The sequence below is a fragment of the Thunnus maccoyii genome, chromosome 22, assembly GCF_910596095.1.
Source record: "Thunnus maccoyii chromosome 22, fThuMac1.1, whole genome shotgun sequence".
In the NCBI taxonomy this organism is placed as follows: Eukaryota; Metazoa; Chordata; class Actinopteri; order Scombriformes; family Scombridae; genus Thunnus; species Thunnus maccoyii.
In genome coordinates this window covers 11,505,034-11,529,513 of record NC_056554.1, presented here as the reverse complement: position 1 = coordinate 11,529,513, position 24,480 = coordinate 11,505,034, and the positions used below count along the sequence as shown (strand labels likewise).

At 39.8% G+C, this 24,480-nt stretch overlaps 1 protein-coding gene across 6 annotated transcripts in view; it reads right to left on the bottom strand.

The window, feature by feature from the left end:
* LOC121889117 (phospholipid-transporting ATPase ABCA1-like) overlaps positions 1–24,480 on the bottom strand; it is a 186,770-nt gene that overhangs the window by 57,160 nt on the left and 105,130 nt on the right. For all 6 annotated transcript variants that reach the window (XR_006093442.1, XM_042400827.1, XM_042400825.1 and 3 more), the window contains 8 exons: positions 24,303–24,442; positions 20,935–21,062; positions 15,988–16,086; positions 15,071–15,260; positions 6,902–6,996; positions 6,098–6,203; positions 2,320–2,394; positions 109–278 (listed from right to left, as the gene is read on the bottom strand). Coding sequence is in view for 5 of the 6 variants with exons in the window: in XM_042400827.1 (XP_042256761.1) it covers positions 109–278; positions 2,320–2,394; positions 6,098–6,203; positions 6,902–6,996; positions 15,071–15,260; positions 15,988–16,086; positions 20,935–21,062; positions 24,303–24,442 (1,003 nt within the window). In the remaining variant the exon portion in view is untranslated. The remainder of the gene's footprint in view (positions 1–108; positions 279–2,319; positions 2,395–6,097; positions 6,204–6,901; positions 6,997–15,070; positions 15,261–15,987; positions 16,087–20,934; positions 21,063–24,302; positions 24,443–24,480) is intronic.

The following is a 24,480-nucleotide window of genomic DNA, read 5'->3' as shown; positions in this document are numbered from 1 at the left end:
CTCCACATAGTTGGAACAAGGCAGCATTTCAATCCACACTCACTTCCGCCATGCTGTCTGAACCAAATCTACCTTTTAACCCATTTATTGGTCCAACTGATAACTCACATGGCCACATAGGAGAGCTGCTGCTTGGTGAGGTTGAGGGGGTGATTGGAAACGGAGATGCCATACTGGCGGGGATCCTGTCCTGCTGGCAGATTTCCCCTCAGGATGGCGTTGTTGGCCACACTGAGGAAGGACGCCATGCCGTGCCATGCCCGGTTGTAGAACCACACCTGCAGAGGTAGAGACAACCATTAGCACTGAGAACAGCATGTAGAGGCTTTGCAGTTGCTTCAGATGTCTCCTAGCAACTACATCTGGCACCACCATGGAGGATTAATTTGGATGTGGACAAACGAGAAAAAAAGATTTAACCGGCAGTTTCTGAGGAGAGAGATGTTTCAAAAAGATACAAGTTATGTGTGTGCGGACCAGTTGGGAGTGAAATTGTCTTATTCTGAGGTGGATTTCTTTTCAAAGCACTGCTGAGTGGCAATTTGTGTCATTCCAGTAAACAGGAAATGTTTTTGTGTTTTTTTATTTTGGCTTTACTAGATCGCTAACTAGCCAGAAATGTAGCAAAGAAAGGTACAAAAAATAATAATTACCAATAACAGCACAGAATCTGTCTGCTAGTTGTGTTGTGACAGCTGAGTAGATGATGAGTTGTTAAGAGCTGTGTACCACCTATATGGCCACCATAAAGCATGTCACTTCACTTACAAGCACTCCATTTCTCCACAACTTAAGAAATGGAGAAAGCATTTCCAGTAACAATGAGTTGCTTTTATGTGCAGTAACACTGAAGTCTTTTATGCACCACACAGCAGGATGTGCATAAGTGTGTCACCGTGGCCACTGTGCACAAGATATTTGCTATTCTGTTTTTGTGTGTGTACTGTGTTTTTATATCTTCATAAGTGTCTTATAATGGCTAGAAAACAGTAATTTCTAAAACAAAGAGATACACTAGATTTATGTTGACTTATTTCATAAAAGAATAAGCAATCTATAAGAATAAGCAATAGAGCTGACAAACATTACTTTTTTATTCAATAGTAGATAGAGGCCTGCGCTGACTGTTAAATCCTGATGCGACGTAGCGTGCTAGCGGCAGAGACAGAGTAAAAACATTCTTGCACTTTCTTTTTTTTTAATGTAAGTGATTCTCTAAGTCTGTGGCAGCTGGGGTGTAGAAGAAAAAGAATGGATGAAAGAGAGTGGGAGAGAGAGAGGACTCCCTGCTGATAGTGCAGCGCTAATTAAGAGTGGATGGTGTTTGAGTGTCAGCCTAACATAACACTGCATCACAGAGCAGGATATGGAGAAACTCGAGTACACACAGATGTGCACGCACGCACATACTGTACTCTTGTCTCTCTCTGCCTGTTTGCCGCTCTCTCTCTCTTTTTTTTTTCTCTGCTGCTCGCTGTATCTCAGACACACAGGTCGACTAAAATTGATATTATTTTTCTTATTAGGTTTCCATCATCCTTCAGTTTCTGAAAGGTGAAAGCTGCTAAAATATCATTTTTATGCATTGAAGATAATGGTAAAGAGCACAAGTTTGTCTGCTAAATACATGAGGGTGGTACAGAGGGAGTGGAAAATACGTAGGTAGATATGATGGCAAGCCTTGTTCACATTTCCACTATTGAAACTACTTTGAGCATCACATTGTTTTGGACAGGAGCAAAACTCTAGTCTTAGCATAAGATACTAACTTTATCTGGAACATTATATATTAAATCCCTGTGTTTGAGACAGCATCTCATTCATTATACAGCAAAATATGTGAAAATACATTATCTTATTTATTGTTGTTCAAGGAAACTCAAGGTTGGACTTGGACTGGAATTTAATACAAAAATGGCTTTTAATTATTGAGTTGCACTCTTTTTCACATTTTCTGCAAAACCATCATGCTGTATCCTAACTTTGCATTTTATAGCTATTTATTCATAACCCAAGGTGCCATTGTTATCCCATCTGCTCCTAACTCCTAAAGTTTGACGCTACAGTGTTCTGAAAATTTAAGACTTAACAACATACAATTTAGCAAATTGCACAAGTAAGAAGGTGAGCAGGCTGGTTTTATGTGGGTTCACTCTTCACTGACTCTATCTATATCCTGTTTTTCTTCATTATCAGCATTCCTCACCAAAAATTCAAATGGCACCGGCCTAATTTCACCTTCGCAATCATTAAACCTTCATCTAATCGCATGTAATCTAAACGTAGAGTAAAGGGGGCACACAGCAATTAATATAATACCTTTACGTTGTTCCTGGTTCCCAGCTTCTTCAGCAGAGTCTCAGCATTCTGGAGGATCTGATCAGTCACATTATCCTAATGACGACGAGGAAAACAAGAAAAAAAAAAAAAAACACAGTTGGAGACTTAATTGGCTACACTTGGAAAACCACTACTGCTCTTTGAAATGCAAAACATGAGGCTGAGGGAGACAAGAATTGAGACTTCTGGAGAACATTTGGGTTTGCTGAACCACTCATTTCCCACAGACTAAGGAAAAATGTGTCCCCTGTTATTTTGGCTACTTCGAAGTTGTTCCTCTTTTGACATTTCTGTTTTATTTAATATGTTGAAATAATTAAAATCATGAGAGGAGGGAAATAACATGAAACAAAGATTCACAAGCAACATAGAAATTGTCTAATTACCTAATTTACAGATCCGGTTTTAAGCAGTATCACTGGATTCTCCAATTGCTCATATATGGATGAAATAACAGCAAAAGAAGAGTTTTCCAGAGTCTGCTCAGTTTCGTGGGGAGTAGAGGAAATGAAAATGGTGTAGAGAGGGTAGACTGGACAGGTTGCATTAAAAATCTGCTCTAACTCCACTCATGTTTCATGTGAAATGAGCCTTGGGATGAGGGCTTGAGATGACAGGCATGCGATTTCCAAAGTGTCACGTTGATACCATGCTGTTCAAACCAGCCATAAGAGCACTGAGCACATTACATGTGTGATATAAATGCAAATGGACCTCCTGTTGGCCCCTGCCTTCATCATAGGGCTATAGCAGAGGAGAGGAGGGAAAAGGGGGGAGAGTGGATGTGGCGTGGAGTAGAGGAGAGGTCGGCGGAGAAAAAGTGTGGGTGACAAGTGGGGAGAAAGGTGGGGGGGTGGGGAAAAATAAGAGAAGAAAAATCAAGAAAGACATCCCAAGAATGCGAGTGTGCTCAGGTGCACGTGCTCATCTGCGCTGCTGAAAGAGAAATAGATACCAAAGACATTTTCAGCCCCAAGACAGTTACCTTAGGACAAGGGATTACACAGATCATAGGTCTGTTCTTACTTTTTCATCCCACAATCTTTTACTCAGCCACATCCTCAGAAATTTGGAAACATTTCAAGAGCGTATTCAGAGCATTTATTTGTTTTTGCCCTTCTATAGATCCCCTCTGCTCCTTTGGCATACCAAAATGTTTACACATCATTTCAGGAACACAGCATGAAGGCTTCATCTCTTTCTATATCACTGTGTGAAAGAGGAGGAGAAAAAAAACAAAACAAAAAAAAAAAAAACGCCCCCATCTACACAGATAGGAGTATTTGTGTTAAATAACATCCCCTCTGTTCCAAGTCATTACCTATTCATACACCTGGCAGAGAACAACACTCCTACTCTTGTCTGTAATGCTTCCTCCTGCAAAAGTGAGAGAATGTTTACCGTATTTGTGTTTTACTTAATTTCAGTTTGTATCATGCCAAGCGGCGTCGGGCAGCACCGACAGGCGGCCTTCTTGAGGATTAGTAGTGGCTAGAAAGAGATGAGAAGGGGGCCAACAGCTGCCTGGGTCTAATCCTTGACAAACTCCTCCCCACTCAAGGACAATGACAAGGCTGGTTTCACCAGCGGACCTGCCAGTGCCATGGCTAACGACACAGCAATAAAGCCACTCGAGTGTGTGGTGACTTCTTTTGGCTAGTATTCCAAAGTGGCCTGCACAGTTCAGTAATCAAATGGTCTGTGTGATAGTGTGGTCATACGGTCTGTGTGACAGTGTGTTAATATGTGTCTGCATGTGTGTGTGTGTGAGTGTACTGAGATCTTGCCGGGAAGGAGCTCATGGGTTGTTAAATTTGAGGCTTATTTCTCTGAAAATTTTAAATAATCTTATAAAACTGTTGTTTGAGGAGGTTACAAAAACTTTTATGGGAACAGCAGTAACATTGACACCATCTACATGAGAAAATGTGCCATTTGAAATACATTTTTTTTTGGCTTTATTATACAATTGCCAGCACAAGGGCTTTCTTATTCTCATCGTTCCCGTCACCTCTTTCAACACAGAACTCTTATTTCTACCTGCTAGACACAGGAACTGCAATTAAACTGAAATTTCAAAGCCCACTTCCCAGTCTGCGCAGGTGGCTCAGAGTGCAAAAACATACTACTTCCCCCTTACCGATTCACATCACAATGCCTGCAGAGCAGCAGAGAGCCAGACATTTCCCAAGGACAGTGTAGCACTTTAATAACAAGGAATGCAGAGCTGGAACGGCTAATGCCCAGCCATTAGGGTTACATCATCGCTGCTGCATGAATTAAAGTCACATTAGCGTTGAGATCCGGGAGACAGAGAAGGGAGCCTGGGTAGGGATGAGACCGGAGACGCCTGAGGGCAAAGCAATGTGCTGATCTCAAAGTAGTTTGAACGTCCAAAATTTGAAATGTTAATGAGAGACTGTGTGTATGCAGGAGAGAGGCTGAGAGAGAGAGAGAGATGCAGGGAGGGGACCAGCAAGTTAGGATGGAGTTCAAGAAACAATGTGCTTGAGTAAGGGTATATGAATGTGTATAGATGAAATGAAATGAGGGAGTTCAAGTAGATAAAGTTCAATAAGTGTAAGAGTGAAACGGTTTGCAGGATTGTGTGTGTGTGTGTGTTCTTGAGCAGTGAAGACCCAGATTCCTGAATTTATTCAAAGCAATGCACAGACAATCATAGCCTGTTGCCATGGACACTCAACAAAATGGATTTGAAGAATCTAAACCTCCTCTCTCCTTTGCTTTCTTTCTCCTTTCTCAATTGTTCAAGAATTCAGTGGGGTCCAAAAGTGTACTCCCAAAAAAAAAAAAAAAAAAAAAAAAAAAAATACATCACCTGTATCCAAGATACAAAGCTAGCTGAACAAAGAATGCCATGCTCCAATTAGGAGTAGTGCAGTCAAAAGACGAGAGGCAAACTGCAGCCTTGACAGGAGAAAGCAGTTTCTGATTCACTTTTTCAATCACGAACCTGCAAAAATGTATGTAGGTTGATAAATGTGCATCGACGCAATTCAAGGCTTGTTTAAAGTACCAGGAAGTACGAGGACATCAATGTCACAATGCCACAAATATAATATCTTACATTTGAACATTTGAAAAATGACTGTAGTATCTAGAGATGTCGATAGTTAACAGTTAATCGGTTAAGCGCCGAGAATATATTTGACCCGTTACACATATCAGTCTATAGGTTAATTTGCATACACATTTCTCCAACGGCTAGACAATTACCAGTTCACAACATCAGATATTCTTTTTCAATACGGTGTCGGTCAGTCGAAAGCAAAATTAACTGAAACTGACATCCCTGGTAGCATCACTGAAGGATTTCTTGGGATTTCTTCAACAGTGTTGGAAGAATGTGGAATTTCCAAGTTCAGAAAATGTGTAATATGTGAAAATCCATATTCTCAGTAGATAGTACCAAAACTTGTTCAGTTTTTCATGAATGACAAAACTCTAAAACCGGTGGTGGGTTTTTTTTTTTAGGAATCATTGGACTATGTTTTCAAACAAGAGATTTGAGGATTAGCACTCTGGTGGTTTGAGGGAGGTGTTGCCCTTGGTTTATGCTGCAGATAAACAAATTCAAAGACTTCTGGGGTCTTGCAGATACCCCTGAGCTATTTTCTGAGTGTACCGCTTTTGACCTCTCGCTACGATATAGAACTTCTTCACTCTTGAGAGGAATTCAATTAATCATATGGTATCAACAGGTTTGACTCTGAGAACGCCGATATTTATTATATACCTGAAATGAAGTGAATAGGTCTTTTAGATCCCTGAATGCGGCTTCGATCGCTGCCTCGGTCAGGCGGACTTGGGAGTTGACTGCACCGACGGAGATCCCTCCATACCTAGAGAGTCGGAAAAAAAAGCAGATAGACAGAAGTTCAAGTGGAGGTAAGAGCACATGAGTAATGCCGAGGATGCACACACCCACACATTTCTACACTCTGCATAGCTACACACACACAAAGACAGACAAGATACAGAGGCATACAGTAATAGCAGATATTAGAGTGAAAGTGAGAACGTGGACACGTACGATATATTCTGGAAACATGATTAGAACGCATTTACAGGGCTGAACAAACATATCAACCCTACTGCTTATAACAACAGTTTGCTCCAAATATTTTCATACAATAAAATGACAGGTTAACAGAAGCATATCAAAGAATAGCCCAGCGGGATTTGTCAAAGCATGACAAGTGTGTAACATGTAGAGATGGAAATGGCAGCGCAGTGTGTCCTTTTATTCATACCGCTATCAATGATCTTCTGAAAGTGGATGTACCAACAACACAACAGCAGCCCAGGTAGTAATTTGGCTCTTTTCGTGTCAAAAAAAAAAAAAAAAAAAAAAAAAAGAAGAGGGAAACAAGTCACTAGCCTCTAAAATTGCTAGCAGACACATGAGTGCACTGTAGTGATATCCCGATTGAAAAACAAGAATTACAAACTATTTTTCCCCTTAAATGCTCCGGCGTATTCAAAAAAACTCTTTTCTACTAACATTCATATGCACAACATTCATATTGACACACAATACCTTGTTTTTCCTGAGTGCTCAAAAGTCTTGACCAAGAAGTCCGTCATATTCCGTCCTGTTAGATTCAGTAGTGTGTCTGTTGTGTTCTGAATCCTCTGTAAAATAAATAAATAAATAAAGGGAGGAAAAGTCAAAAAAGTAAAATTTTAGCACTTAAAATAAATACACACTATTGGTTTGTCAGTTGTTAATTTTGTTTTTTATGACCTTAGGGGTACCCTATGGAGTTTATGACCACTATTAGCGTTATGGAGCAATGTTCCTTTTGTCTCTATATTGGCAACTCTCAAAGGACACATCTGGCTTTGTAGCTACTAAATGAATAGCTGCTAGTGACTTGCTATTCACTAACTTTGTTTTTCTACCTTTTGGTGCTGGGCAGGTAGTGTGCAGAAGTATATCAGGGCTTTTTTGCTTTTATGGGGCAGTGACAGTGAACAAAAGCAATGTAAATGTGGGCTGTAAAACCAAAACAATCTGCTGAAAGACACGCTAAAATGCCATGGAGGTGAGGGGAAACGCAGTGGGGTGATAATTTTCTGTGGGTTTATCACTAAAAATGCAAGATTCATCTGAACATAAAGTGTTTTGGGGATACATGACTTTCATGCAAAAGAGGTGCAGTGCCTTTTCGTTTATTTATAGAAGAATATAAAACTTTAGCAAATAGCACTTAACTGTGCCTGTGTGTGGTACAGCATCGTGAACAGGAAGGCTGACCACCACTCCAGCTGGCACAACTGCTCACCCACCCATTAAAACTCATCCAGTTGGTGCAAAATCAACAAAACCTAAGAGCGGGAACATTTTGCAGGTGATATCTGTTCACAGCACCGAGGAACACATTCCCTCAACCCTTATCATAATAGTCAATTAAGCTTAGCTATGGGAAGCTTGGCTGAAATCTAGCCCCAAAGAGCGAAAGCTGTGTCTAATGTCAAAGGACCCTAATTAGATGCCCTTCTGTGGATAAATGGGTACATTCAAACATCCAATTAAGAGAGGGTGCAACACGCCGCCATGGATACACTCCACGATGTGTAGACTGATACTTCCCAGTATACACACACACACACACACACACACATACGCACACTCAGACCGACACCAAGCTGCTTTTGCTCTGCTTATTTAGAGAGGTAACACTATGCTAATTGGCAGAGTGATCCTTGATAAAATGCAATGGAGACCCCCAACTGCAACACAATTTACCAATTTCCCCCCCCTAGCTGCACTGGTTATCTACCCTTGTGTACAAACAGCTTGATGTGCAAGCTTTGGGTACAAACAGTGTGTTGCTTAATAAGTTACCCCTGTGTGTCAATTACCTTTGAATATACACCTTTTTTTTCAACAACGGATAAAAGAGTGGATGTTGAAGTATCAGCTGGGGAGAAGGACTGGACAAGGATTTTTTTTTAAATCCATTCCATTAATGGGTACAAATCCCCCTTGGAGATACATCGTTTTGTTTAGGTTTTACAGTTTATGGCAGTGCTGTTCCATGGGGGTATAGAAGTAGTAGTAAAGTGAAGAGGCGATGAGAGGAGGATGAATTTAAGTAAAACAAGGAGGAGAACAAAGAAAGATTAGAGGGGAGATTAAATAAGTAGTAAAAAAACAAATAGGAGAAGAAAGCAGGCAAGAAGTGGATAGGGGATGGAAACATAAGTTAAAAATCGAAGACAAGAGCTGAGAAGGAAAGAGAAGAGGAGGAGGAGAACTCAAATCAGAAGGCAAAGAACAAAGAGAAGGAGGAAGAAGGGGGAAGAAGAGGACCCATCTGGGTTATGAATCAGAGATAAGGAGGACGAACAGCACAGCAACCTTGGCTTATCTCTGAACAAACATGCTTCTCTTTCGAAAAGCCACAGGAACTCGGAAACAAACAAAACCGAAAATAAGAGCTTTTACACTCCGCTGTGTGTACAATGAGTTTATACCCAAGCATACAGTCAGTGTGGGTCTAATTATTTTGGCCTGGGTTCATATCCCCCATCAAAAAGGCTGAAATGGGAACATTACGTGATTGTGCAATACCTGAGCCTCTCTTTCCATGCATCTCTTGCTCATTACCTGGGAACAGCTTCAATGTGCTTGGCATTCTGTACATGAAATCAGTTCTCTACCACACAGTGGTAGCTTGATAGCTGAGGAAGCAAACAGGGGTGAGGGAAATGTAAACTAAGGAGTAATCAAATCTGTTGAATGAGCTGGCATTCTCGAGCACTGGAGAGATAAGAGACTGTGCTGTGTCCATATTAATCTTGGCACTGTTTATATTGTGCTGTACCTCTAAGGTAAAATTCAAATGTTATCTAGTGTGCACAAAGAAAAGCAATCTTGGGAAAGAAAAATCTTATAATTAACCACGTTCTTTTAAGCTCTGTGGTCACTTGAACTGACTTTGTCAGTTCTAGAGGTTTTGCGAGTGTTGATGAGGTTAATTGTGTTTACATACATAAATATGTGTCTGCATATGTGATGTTGTTCCGAAATTCTTCCGCTACCAACACATTAGGCTGCGTTGAGTTGAAGTGACCGGTGGCCCATTGTGCGATTGTGTGTTTGTGTCACAATGTGTATATCAGGAGCTGCTCTTCAGTGCAGCACATTTCATTGTGTTGAGTGATTGTGTCCAATATGATCACATCACAATTACAGCCCTGAACCAAACAGTACCAATGGATGGATAATAGCCGGGGTAGTGTTTAAAGCACTCACTGGGTTACCACCATGCAGTTACCAACAACAACAAGAACCTGCTATTCTGTGCGAGATTGTGAGAGACTGAGTTAAACACATCCACACCTGATGACAGATTTTCATCCAGGCCCCTTCTGACCTGTTCTGTTTTGCCACAACAAATGGAAACCACAACCCTAGCCACCAGTTTCCTCACCTCACAACCTCTCTGCTTTTGTTTTCGAGCATCCCTTGCCTTCTGCTGAGATGGTGGCTCTGGACAGGTCGTTTCACACTAAAACGGATCTGTGGGTGTTGGAGTCAAAATGACAAACCAACGGGGCGTTGTGGGATAGGATGTGTTGGTCAGGTTGAGTATGGACAGGCAGGGTTTAAAGCTGATTCGCTTCCCCAACAGCTGTTATTGGAAAGAAAACCTCAGATGTAAGGTTTACAGATCCATTATGGTTCCATTGACTTGCATGAATAAATGATAGCAATAATATGTCAGTCCTCTTGACTTTATGTTCTGAATGTAAATAGCACCTTTATGCTGCATTGTAAATCCATCACTTCATTTTCTTAAGATACGCCAAATACTGTTACTGAATGACTTACTTAGAGTTGAGGCAGTTTTATCCAAAGCTAACCAACTAAAGTAGATAGTGGTGGTCGTATTTCCCATGCAGACCTCTCCCTTTTTTTCCATACAAATGGTAAGCCAATGTCTAACTTCAATAGCCTGATAGATGAGGCCAAGGAGAGTAATTTGCAAGCAAGCTGTAGTTAGGCCAGTCTCCAAATGATAAAGACATCAATCGTAATACGGTGAACGTGGCGGCTTTATCAATTCCTCTGCACGCATGACGGCCTATTCATCTATGAAGGTTAAATATCACCAGTGAACGAGAGTCAATACCTCAGAATTGATAATGGGCTTACTGTTGCCTGCCATTTCCATGGAAACAATGATTTCACTACCTCCTGGGGTGCTGTGTCCATGTTTTTTTCTCTCTTGTCTTTTCTTTAGTTTCTCAAGGGCATATTTGGAGGATGGGCAGGATAAAAGATAAAAAAGGAACTAGTGTGAAGCTGGTACACTTTGTCATGATTTATTCAACAAGGGAAGCTTTCAGGTCAAAGGGAATACATCCTCACAACATGCTTGGCTTCTGTGGGTGGTCTCTGCCTTGGACTTGCATTCATTTATGGCCCCCTGCAATGGACCACAGACTACAGGTAAGCAAGGCAGCAATAATGATAAATGCATACGTTCCCATGCACATGGATGTGAGTGCACATGTGTGTTTAACAGCATGTCATATTCATTTATACATATCTGTCATAATATTTATCCTACCTCAGCTTAAGCCACAATTTTCTCGGTCTACACAATGGTACTCTCTTCAGACTCCACATTTTATAGTTGAGCACGACAGTCAGACTATATAATACTATATATGATTCTATCTCATGACCTTATGCACTGCACTACATTTCAAACTGTAAACGGTGGGTTATGACCCTCTAGTGAATTCTAGGTAACAGCAGGGAGGCAAAAGGGCTTGGAGAATGAAGTGTGGAGGGTTATGGGCTAGAGTTAAGTACTTTCGTTCACCTGCAGCATCATTTATATAGAAACTGGACAAGGAGGCTCTAACAAAAGGATGTTTTCACTAACATTGAAACTAAATCCCATGATCAACCATTTCATCTTAACATCCCACTGTAGCCTTTACAGTATCTTTCTACCGTATGACCTCATACTAGCACAGCAGGATACATCTTTCAAGATTTGACCAAAAAAATTGTTGCAGATGATGAAATAAAATGCTGCAAAGCTTGCTGGCTTACTGTGTTGTGAAAACTGTCCCATGCAGGATAAATAAAGTGTTGCATTATGCAAAAAAAAAAGGTGATAAGCAGAGAAAAGGGACTGTTAACAGCATGTGTGTTGCATATAAATGTTCTCCTCCCCTCAAATGTTTCTTATCCTAAATGTGAAAGTTCCCTCGGCCACAGTGGGAAATAACTACAAATAATCTTGTTGCATGATCATAACTCATTGTCCTCAAGGTTGTTTCCATGCAAAAATGGGAGTCCATTTAACATACTTTTAAAGGATCTGGACTGTAACAAAATAGGATGTTTTAAATAAATGAGAAATGATGCAAGTGAATGCAACAAGATGTAGGCAAGAACTGGCCTTTTTAAATGGCCTTTTTACTGAGGCTAAGTACCAACCACTTACAGGATGGCATGATAAAGTAGAAATCCAGTAAAGTAGCAAAGTAGTAGCAATTCATAAAATAACAGAAAAAAAGATTCAGTCTGGAAACTACCTGAATAGAAAAAAGAGAGTAGGGGTGTTTTAAATGGATGAAGCAAGTGGTGAGAGAAAAAAAAGAGGTTTTGAGAGAAAGACCTTAATGGCAGCAGGGTACCAGAAAAGATACAAAAATACAAGTAGCACCTCAACAAATTGGAGACTCCTTGACAGTGCTGTCATAAGCTAGGACCTAACGTCAGGGAAACGAAAAGGTTACACAAAGGGCGCTTCTCTTGTTTGACTGTCTCAACAATCATCCACAACATGATACCTGGACAGTTGCTCCTTTTGGCCTTAGACGGCCTTGTCACAGGAGAGAGCACACAGCAAGCCTCACACAAGTTCAACGAGGCATTACAGATGTGTGGAGAGTGTGAAAAGGCACATTTCATACTTTGGTATTGTATATAGGGGAAGTATAGGGGATGGGGAGGAAAGTAAAGGAGTGGCAGATGAGTCCAGCAGTTTCAAACTGTGTCATTTCATGTCCTGCTTGTTGGAAGTCATTGACTTTGCAGACTTTCTTTTTTTACTGGTGTCTCATTTGTCCTTCCGCGATGACATCTCCCCAGTGTCTCAAATATTGAAGGAGGAAATGCCACGGCACTTATGAAACAAAATCATTTCAGATATATCAGCATGTGACTGTGTGAGTATTTTCTTAACTGGGCCAGAATATTTCCCTTCAACACTCCCTCCTTTCCCTTTTGAACTGAGAATGAAAGAGGCTTTGCAAATTGAACTTACAATGACAGTTTGAACTTATATCATAGACATAAAAGAGCCGACACTTGTAAGGCATTTTCAACCAAAACACAGTTAAGCACAAGTTAAAAACTGCCTATTGCATAATTAGATTCCCCTACAAAGTGCTCTTTTTTAATTATGTGGCACATTAATTAGATATAATGGTATTTTGATTCTAACTCTACAAATACCAATTTGCTCTAAGTAACTTATTTAAAACTATATTCACTCAAAAGGCTTTGGGCCACATTGCTGTATTTTAATTTAGATTATTATGTTGAATTAAAGTTATGGAAAGTTTCAGTGTTCTCAAATAATCTCGCTGGAAAGTCAAAACCACAAAGTTTCAATTTTGGTGCAGCATTTCATGTTTGTTATTATTATTTGGAAATTCACAGACCAAAGTCTTGCCCTTGTGAGGTTCAAACTATTTTTCACATTTGTCCCTACTTTCCTAGGTGAGAGTAAGTGCACTGATCACTGGTTACTGTATAATTTAGTTTTAGCTCATGGGAGTGATGTTCTAACACAACAGTAGGACAGACAGGCTGTGATCTGTGGCTACAAAAGAACGCAATTATATAAACAGGGAACTTGTGTTTTATCATATTATTATACAGTTAATTGTGAATCAGATGTATTAGGCAGTGGAATAACGTGAAGGTTAAGTGCAAGAGTTAGAAGTGTCTGTCTGCTCTTGAAATGCAATTTAGAGATAAATGTTCAATTTCATGAAAATACTATGTGTTGTCACTAAAGCAAGTTACTACCGAGAAGTCAAAACATCTTCCAAATAAAGGGAAAAAAGGAATCTTACTTCAGCACAGGTTACAATTTGCACCTCTATCCCAGCCAAGTTGCTACACTACCAACATCTTTATGCCATCTTACAATGCTTGTCATATATAGTTCTTGCATTGCACTCAGTACTTGCTGTCGTGCAGCCACTTCAGCAATCCATTTAATTTTCCAAATCATTTTTGAGCCCTGATTGATCATTTCTGGAAACAACTCGTTTCATTATCATAAAAGACTTCTGCTTTGATTTGCAAATTGTTGCCAGTTAGCAGTTTGGTGCATGTCTGACATGCTATTCAACCTGCACCATGAGTGTGTATTACAACATTACAACATTACAACTGCTATGACAACTAAATTAACCTCAAAGTGTCAACTTATGAGTTAGCTTGCTTGCTGTTTTGCAGCCAAATCTCAGGTGTCAGACATCAGATCTCCCCCAATCCTTTCCTCCCTCCATCTGGGGTACACTACCACAAACAAATTCTCATTTGACTTCATAAAACTCCAAGAGGAGGAAAATATCCGCAGGAATGAGACATTCAAATTCAAATCTCTTAAAATGCAGGTGCATGTCATCTCTAATAAAATGACATTGGAGTGGAGGTGGCAGCCTCTCCGTCTATCCTCTCTCAAGCTTAAATTTCTCATTGGGAGACAGCAGTGCAAACCATTTAGCTCCAAATGAGACGCTACTTTCTCTCTGTATTGTGATTGGTTTAGTCAGCAGGTGGCAGCTGGCAGGCATGGATGCAGGGTCTGTAACTTGCCCATCGATCCCAGCCTGGATCAAGCCTCTTCAGGTCAGACCATCCAACATTCACCCTAGTGGCATTTGGCCATGTATATTGTTAAAGTAATGGCCTATAAAGGATTGGTATTGACTTCTGGAGGATGAGACGCGCAAACCTCCCTGGACTAGTGAGGTGAGCAGAAAATGTGAGGTCTGTGCTGGCACTGCATGCAACAAAATGTCCTAATGGTATGGAACAAGGTGAAAGGTTGACACACACCTGAAAGAGTGAAAGGACACATTATATAGGACTATAACTGAATTTTTAGCAGGTGTGAGGGACAAGCTGAATCATTGGCACAGACCAAATCAGTGTATTTTCAGCAGAATCAATTTTGGCTCTACTTCCATGCATGCATGCTAGTTCACAAAAGGGAGGCAGCACAAAAGGCTGATTTATATTTTGCAATGCAATGCATATTCCTTGTTAGAAAGTACCTTTATTTTCAAATCAAAATGATGCTGACTGGGACTTTCAGACTGCAAGCCAAAAACTTCCATGATAAGCATTTTTATTGTACTGTGGTGCCACTGATTTATTTTGTACTTTTTTTTTTTTTTTTTACATTTAGACTATCCCGCTCACTTTGTGCCTGTGTGACACACACAAGCAGCAAGTGTACTCATTTTACCACAGAGCTACACAGGCAGCCATGTGCAGTACCTCTTGACCAGCGGGGTTTCAGTGTCTTGCTCAAGGGACCTCAAACAGTCACTGTTGCAGACCTTCAGTTTTATGACCATGAAGTCACATAAAAGCTGCCCAACCTACTACACCACCCACCAAAGGCCACAAACTCCTTCACAAGAGACCTACCTGAGGTGGAGGAAGCCCTCCAGCACCAAGTGGACAGTCTGGTAACATGATTGTCCGTTTAGGAGTGCTGCACTGACAAGAGGGGGAGGGGTTTGACATGCTCCAGTTCCCGTTGAGAAAGATGTCAGTCACTGACTGGTCCACAGACGGAGTGAACCAATCAGACCCACTGGAGGCACACGGTAACTTCCTGTAGAAGAATAATGGGGGATATATGAGTATTTCATTGGTAATATTAACTCAAGTTACCCACCACTACATATACACTACATATAACCAATCATATCTTAACCCCAATCTTAACTTTTAGTGTAGCACAGTATTTTCTTGTATTTAGTATAAACAACATGAGTCATAAGTAATATATTTTTAAAGAATGTTGAATAATACTTCTGACTCGATTAAAAAATGTAAGCACAGTAAGACACTGCATTTGTGATGCTAAAGTCCTTGTGAACTATGTAGTCTCTGAGCTCAGTAATAATTCCATTTAATTTCTAAGTTTAAAAAGATGTTCATTAATCAAGTTGTTCTGATCAGGATGATCTGGAGAGTAATGTGAAAAGCTAATTATTTATGGATTAAATGTGTCCTTGGAATTGATTTTCAAAATCAAGCAGAACAATCTTTTTCAATATTCTGGGTTATTGGCTCTTTTACAGCTTGTTTTGTTTCTATAGCAGGATTTCTGAAGCAGGCACAGATCCATGCTCAGACATGCATGACTCCATGTTTGCATATATGCATAAACAGGTGTGTAGCTACTAGCCACACATACACAGCTTGCAAAGCTTAATACTTTAATCTGTACCATTTAGCATGAGTGATTGTGTACACATTATGTTTGTGCTGTTATTATTTTATTATTATGACTGTTTTTGCACATAGTTTGTGCTTCCCTCCACACAAACACTTACGGTATTGGGTCTCCCTTCATGCAGCGAGTCCCAAAGCCAGGGTTGTTCACTAGGGTTTCCACCACATGGGACACCTCCACATTATCTGGCCCATCATTGCTGTAAACATTGGGAAAATAATTATTATAAGTAAACATTTCAGTGTGCATAAGATTTTCATTTTTGTCTCTCACGGTATGCTCACACATCACCTTAATCCATGAGAATCAGCCAAGCTGTCATAATGTCAATAAAACAGACCAGAGGGATCTTGTGTTCTGACAGAAGTGCAGAGGTAAAACAAAAGTAAACAAAACAGCTTGGACAAAGGCCCTTATTTGGTGTTTATACTGAAAAACTGGAATTAGAAACAAAAGCTAAAATTTGAAGGAAAGCAGGTGGGGGTTATCAAAATGTTGTAGTACTGATAAGGAGAGAAAGAGACAAATGGAATTAAAACTAGAGTTAAAATGGAAATCAGTGTCTTGGACATGACCAAAGATCTACAAAGATCAATTGTCATTCCACTGAATGATAAATTATTATCATTATTATATTATTATTATCATTAGGGACCTATAACAGCTGAATCGATTTACAAGATGTCCTGTGCAGCCCTGATAATATCAAAATCCTTGACATTTAAACCAGACATCTTTAATGTCTTGTGCTGTGTTGAGATTACAACTTCACAAAGAAAATTTGTCAATAGTCAATAAGAGCTGAGTTCAGCAAGCAGAGCCTGACTCTTCACCTCTATACTTAGTTTGACTGGTGTCACATTAGACAGCAGGGATTATTTGAGATTGAATGTTCTGAAGTCACTAAAATCAGTAATGTATATAGTGAGCCAGAAGAATCGTCTCAGTTAAGTGTGTGATAAGTGACAAGTGATACAACAGTTCTACCGAATCAACTAGTCAGAATGACAAAAAATCTCTGGAATCTGTCATTGTGTTTGGGATAAAGCACAATGTCATCACTGGTTAGGACATGACAGGTTTTCTAATCTGCCCCCCGTCACAATCTTCTAATCTGTCTTCCACAATGACAAAGCATCAGAGTTTAGATGATCATTTATCTTAAATGAATCTTGACATCCAAAAAGGCCTGAAAGGAAATGAGATATATGCACCAGGGGAATCGGATGTGGATTTCAAGTAAATACTCAATAGCAATGCTGCATGCCACTAGGGTTAGCTTAATCAAGAGTGAGTGCAAATCATTGAGTTTACCAACCCTTTTCTTTGGTCCAAGAGTCAAAACATGAATTCTCAACACACCCTTGACTGGACAATGATGTGCACTTTTTCCTTTTATAACCTGAGTCCAACTCTGTCCTGGTGTGTATTCTTCTGCAAGCATGTACAGGGGGTGTGGCTGTTCAGGATTCTGTGTACAGTATAGGGTTTCTGACAACCCTTCATCATTATCTGAGTGTCCTGTACATATCTAAGCCCTGCGTCTCAGTTAAACAATCTTCCCATTCCAATTTCATTCTCATTACTAACCACACACACTCTGCCCTTTATCTTAAGGGTACTGTGGGAGTTAAAACACAGTGTTTCATAAAGACCATCGTGATGGCTTTCTGCCAACAGTGGTCACAGCCCAGCCAGCCATTTGGATTAATACAGTGTTCATTGTCTCATTTAGAGGTGTCTCCATGAAGGTCATATGGTCATTTCCTTGGCCACCAGTGAATGCAATTGAAGTGGTCCGATTGTAAAAATGGATTATGTGCAGCCATCTGTTTTGCAATTAACAATGGCTGGGTTACCACACTATTCAAGATAATAAAACTATTGGATAGTTTCAAAATGAAGACTTGTGCATATACACAGAACCAGTGGAACTAATGAATGGTTCATCTAGTCAAAATGAAACATCATAGAAGTAAGAACTGAGACAATATTGGAAGAAAGTCAAATGAAGGCTATCTAATAATAATCTATTGTGTGGATGTCATGGTCCGGCTGTGCCTCTCCCTCATTCCTAGTGTTTCTGCTGTTTATCACTCCTTTTTGTTTCTTGTTGGTTCCCTGTTTTGTTCTCGCTCTCTGTGTCTGTCTGGGCGTGGTGATCTGTTTCCCTCCTGCTGCCAATCAACCTCCACACCTGTGACCCATTCACTCATCAAGCTCCTGCAGTATTTATACCCCGGCAGTCTTCGCCAGATCGTTCAGTTCGTCAACATGGTTCTAACTTTATGGCCAAGTTGAAGCCCTTAGTCAGTATATTTTTCATGTTTGCCTGAACTCTGCTTGACTCTGTGTTTCCCTGTGCCTCAGGTTCATTATCCATCTGAAGGCTTTGTCTGCCTGCCTCACCAAGCGTCTCGCCAGCCTGCCTTCAGCCAACGGCTCAGCTCTCTCTGCCTGCCCCACTCCTCCATTATTCTGGATCAGCCCTCCAAACTACCATTTCTACAACTTCTCAATAAAACTGCATTAGAACTACTGCAAGCCGTCTGTCTGAGTCCTGCTTTTGGGTCCAAACTTAATTAAACCTCACAGTGGAATGTAAATATTACCATACATATATAATTATGTAGATAATAATCTGATATTCCATTCAAATTTCTATAAACTGACACAAAGACGAGAATGTAAACTGGTCAGTTACTCTGATGAGTAAAGTTTTTCTGAAAACAGTCTGAAAAATAGGTATTTTCACAGTACCATGGCAAGGTCTTCAGTCAGACTTTTGAAAATGCCTGGCAAGATATTGCCACTATGATTTAATTATATTCTATGGACAGCTATGTGGCTTCTAAGGTGTTGGTAGATAATATCTTAGTGTCTGTGTAGGTAGCTGTAGTGGTTGCAGTTGTGTTCTGGGTGTTTGGTAGTGTGTGGCTATATAGTTGTTATTATTAAGGTGGTTGTAGGGGTTTTCTGCACAGTTGCCAAGGTGATACTTGGTGGTTGCTAACTTCTACTGGTGAGTTCATGAATTAGATGCATTTGCAGTAGTGGCAGAAGAAGAAATAATAGTGCTAGAAGTAGTCCAAATATCTAGAATGGGTTTATACACTTTTAAGGCATGAAGAGAGACAGATACTTGAACCTTTTAGCACTGAGACTTGAACCTTTTAGCACCATGGCCAGAGAGACATAGGCCAACTGAATTTGTATGTTTCAGCACCATGGAGAGAGACAGAGAATTGCATTTTAATGTTTCTGCAATGAGAAAGTGAATGAATGTTTCAGCATTTGTTTTCATGAATTTGACATAAACTATGCATGTATGCATAAAGAATGAAAACTATTAGAGTGAGAGCAGTTTAAATGGTTCTCTTGTGAACCCATATTAGCATATAGAGTGTGTGATGATCTTCCACTTTGTTGGTTCACTATTGAGTACAAAGTCTGTAAAAAGCTAAAATTGTAGTCTTAGACGAGTTGAAAAACGGTTTCAAGAAGTACAAAAAAGCTCCAAATGTGGTGAATAGTCTTATGTTTGTGGGAAGAATCTAGCTTCAGCTTCAAACTTCCACGAGGACTGGGTTTGAGCATGGGAAAAAAACAACCATGTTTTACCAAAAAACTAAAAACTGTACAAGTCACTACCAAAAGTAATAGTTCAAGTGTCCTCAGTGAGTTGCATGTTTATGTGTAATGTGTGTATGTGATCCCAAAACTGTTGAAGAAGTAGTCCAGTGAGGAAGTAGCATAAAAATAAGTATGGCAGATAACAGCAGTGCTACCTGCCCAGCAAACATAGAATTAGTTACCAACAGAGTAGACTGAGGGTCTGTGGGTACCACAAGTTACACGCTATATTAAAGAAGTGTGTTGTTGTGTAAAAATATTGAGATAACTACTCTCCATTTTTACTGTAAATGTAATTACAGCATTAAAAATATGTATGTTAAAGGGAAATAAAACAAGAATACAATCAAAAACATTTTTTGCCTCTGTCTGCATATCAAAAGAAAGTGCATAAGTATGGCAACAAATGTGATAGGAACAGCTTCTCACTCTGACCAAGATTTAAGATTGTATCTTAAATAAACCAGTTTCTAGTGAGGCTACAGTTAATTGTGTCTTGACATCCTCAAAGTGAATTTCTACAAAGCGCTGCCAGGGGAAATAAATACCTGCAGGGTGGATAAGCAATGACAGCATCATGTCACAACAAAAGAGTATTAATACAGTGTCAAGATTAGTTTGATGGTTTGGACAGATACTGTAATGGATGATGCATATTAGAATTCAAATGGCATTTTTACAACACTTTTGTTGTTACAGAGAAGCATAGCTCATGTTGCACCCATCCTATGTGACTTACAAAAGACTGAATATATGTGGAAAACATCTGTCTTGTTGTTTTCATAACAAGCTATACTTCATAAGGTGACACTCTTTACATTTACATTGGTGCACTTACAGTACCAGTCAAAAGTTTGGACACACTTTCTCATTCAAATGAATGACAGATACTGATGTGGTGACAGGGATTTGGTCATCCAGTCTTTCTGCAATTTGTGGACTATGAAAAGGTATATGACCTATGCTATGGAGATTCTATGCTATGAGAGTATGGTATGCACGTGTCCTATAAACAGAGTGAGACATGTGTCCACATCCTCTGCAGTTAATCAAGTTTCTTCTCAGCGGGTGTTGATGCTGCCTTGTCACCAATTATGTTTGTGATTCTCAATGACAGAATGTCAAGCTGCAGCCAAGGAGGGGACAGTGTCCAGACTGATGTTCTTCTTTTCAAATTATTCACACACCCTCTACTTATGGGAACAGTAAACATCATTTTCTAAAGGATTCTTCCCTGGAAAAGTCCTGTTGTTTCTGGGCAATAGCAACACAGAATGTAAAAACAGTTGAGCAGATATTATACTTATATACAGGTAAATATCACAGATTGTTGTTAACATTAAAATCTGTGCTGAATATGGTTAAAATGCCATTCAAATTCCAGTCAGCTGAATTTTAGCCACAAAGTGGTTACCTGTAAAAGGTGGTTTGAGGGAGACCATACATCCAAGGTTGTAGTTCCAGACTTGGATATTCGGAAAACGGTGGGACGATGAGTGAGAAGATCAGAGACAGGCACACAAAAACAGCAGGCAGGACCACCTAGGAGGATGGTGACAAATTTAAAGTAAAAATACCTCATTAAAGTTTCCCTGTCAGTGCTCTGTTGAAGAAATGCGATTCCACTATATCTGAAAAAAATACAATAAATAAATAAAATAAACAAAATTGCACTATGTCACTACCTTCCATTTCAGTTTAAAGACATGCTATTGGCCACTAGGGCTAAAGCGATTAATCAATCAGAATAAAAATCCTTGATTTCAATTGTCTACCTCAAAGCTTCATTTAATCATGAAGCTATTGTACAGCGCAAAGGTGCAGCAGTATGTCATTTTAACTGGGGAGACAAACTGTGTTAATTTTATGATCGATGTAACATTATAATATACGACACAATTGTGAGTGATACAGTTATAGTTTGCCTGCTTTAAAAAGAAGAAAACCTGCATTGTTATGTTGTTGCATTATATGTCAATGTAAGATCAATTTCATCATTTCCCTCCCCAAGCCTCCCCCCTATAATGTCATCTCATACTACAAAACTGACTGATGCAATCAACAATAACACAGGACCACTGAGATACTGTGTGCACATTAATATGCTCCCCACCAACTTGTTTGGGCTCCTCTGCATGCTTTACGAGTTTGATTAAACACTACCAACACCACCACCATCATCTGGCCACTCAGATATAATTAGTTTCTTGCTATTCTCTTGTCTTTTGTATTTTTTTTTTTTTTTTTTTTTTTTTTTTTTAAAGCCGCTGCCACGCTTCCCCTTTCCTCTTCACCCCCATCCAATCCTCTTTTCTCCGTCATGTAATTCTCTTTTTATTTCATTGTTAGAGCTGACAAAAAGGTCAGTGGGAGAAATGCAAGATATCTTTCATGTTTAATCACTTGTAGGTTGGGACGCACTTGGCAGCAGGGGGAGGTTTGCGTACACTTGATTAATTGCATGGCATGCAATTTGCCAGGCCAATTCAAGATGCTACAATTGAAAATCCTAAATTTAGTGCATGGAGCAATGGCTATGGAAATGTGCTTGGGAGAAAGATAAAGAGCAGCAATGAGACTGAAAAGCTTAATGGCAGACTGCAAAAGAAAGAACTATTTTTTTTTCTCTCTTTCTCTCTCTCACTCGACAGTAATTGTAGGTGACAGCTGGTACTTCTTCCATTGAGAGAGATCTGCAAAAAACGAAGTCATTACGCTCACAAAGCCAAAGCGCTCCCAAGACAATGCATGAGTTTATCACATTCTCAAGTTTAGTGGGGATTTAAAGAAGAGCACAGGATTATATGCAAAATTGGTGTAAACACCAAAACAGAATTAAGATGTTTTTTTTTATTCCCAGCCAAGTCGAACGGCTCATTAGACTGAGTTTGTTTCTCAGTTTTATTTGTGAATAATAGCTTTATTGCTGTACCTGCTTTTTAAGTAGATATCAAGAGTAATAGCATCACCTTGGATATTTTTACTCACGTGTTAATGTGTTAATCTTTTCTTTTCACAGTGTTTAGACAAAATATGACAAATAGTTAGCGAGCCTATTGTTATTGGTTGTGGAAAAATTATATCCACCAGTATACAAAAAGAACACAGAAACTTAAATACAGAAAATGAACACTTCGTGATTTATGCGGTAATGATAATTGCCATAAAAAAAAACAACAACATAAATATTGAGCACTACAGGAGCTACATCCTCTGGTGCTGGTTGCTGGTGCTTAAATGGGGAGTTGTAGTCTGTTCAAATGTAAGCTCCAAACACTACATTCCCTTAAATTCATCCACTGCAACCTGACCAATAGCTGCTTCTCCCTGATTCATTGACATTGCCAAGACTTAACTGTCCCCAACTTTCATCCCCATAAATCACTCCTTTTGTGTGTCATGCCATAATCTCTTTTATATTCCCCTAACCACTTGTATTCCAGGAGATTACCTCACCACACAATCATATCTGCTAACAATGAGAGCTGTTGACATGATGGGGTGGTGGGGGGGGGGCCTTCAGCCAAAAAATGAATACAGAGGGAGCGGTAGGAGGTGCGCCCTTGCAGACAATGTGCACCCTTGTACGTACACACTCACACGCTTATCCTCCTATCCTGCTCTGTGTCCCCACTAAAGAGGGACGTCCAAGATTGACAGTGACTAATGGGGATTGGTACTGCAGCAAATTACAAGAAGAACCCATACACCTCACCAGAGGTGAAACATTGTTCTCTCTTCCCCCTCTCTTTCTCCCTCTCTCTCTCTCTCATACACACACACATACATGGGGCAGCGCACAGGAGTACATGAACTTCACTTCAGTCACTTTCATGTTTGATTATTTCAGCACCGTGGCAGCTGTCATAACTGACAGCATTACATATTTACATACATACTATGAATCCAGATGGGTGCGGGGTGCTGTATGAGCTAGAGCACATTTTCAAAACTTGGGAGAAAAATCATTTAAGTCCCTTGGAAACTGCTACTTACTGAAATTGGTTCTGACTTATTTAAATTATGGCTGTTTATTGGTTTTGACTTTTGAAATTATGTTTATGAGGAACAAAATAATATAGACGTACACTTAATAGGCTAATAGCCGTCTGTCATCTCTGTAATTGTTATACGATTACATTTAATAAATAGCTAATGAAAACATATGATTAGCACACAGTGAAATGAAGGAAAAACAAATCACGGGTGTCACTTTTGCCTTTCCAATGCCAATCACAGCGATCAGGTGAAACCGATGGTGTTCTTAACTGATGCTGGTAAAAAGCAGCAGGATGACTTTCAGTGACACACTCTACATACAAATGTATTCAGTTACCTGACTACATTAGACGTGAGGAAATGTAAAGGTGAGACCTCATAAAAAAACAATAAATACTCTGTCTATGCCATCTTTAGCCTTTCTTGTCCCTCAGGTATTCTTCAGTATTAAACATGGCTTCTTCTGGGTGGGAAAGATGATTATTGTACACGCAGGTTACTGATATGATGTTACATCATTCTGGGCGCAGCTCTTCACATTTTTCAAACTGTTCTCCTTTATAATGCCGTCTTTTCCCACAACTGAAATTCCGCAACTATTGCCTCCATAAAGATGGATGACGCCACTTCTCCCTCCAGATTTTAAATGAGCTTACTCTATCATATATGTCATTAACTGATTTGAAAGCCAACATGTATTTCATACAATACTACCTTGATCCTCCCGAGCAACCCTCTAATATAACCCTTCAATTCATCAATATGACAGACTGAGGCCATTACCTGTGCAATGAGTCCCTTGCGGCTCCTCCTGGCGTGATGGAAGCGCTTGATAAAGAGCGCCAGGAACTGCCTCCTGATCAGCTCCCATCCGGTGATGACCGTGGATCCCCTTCCATTGACACTGGCGTTCCTCTTTGAGTCTGGAGTGGACGTTAAACCTGCTGTGTTATTTATCATG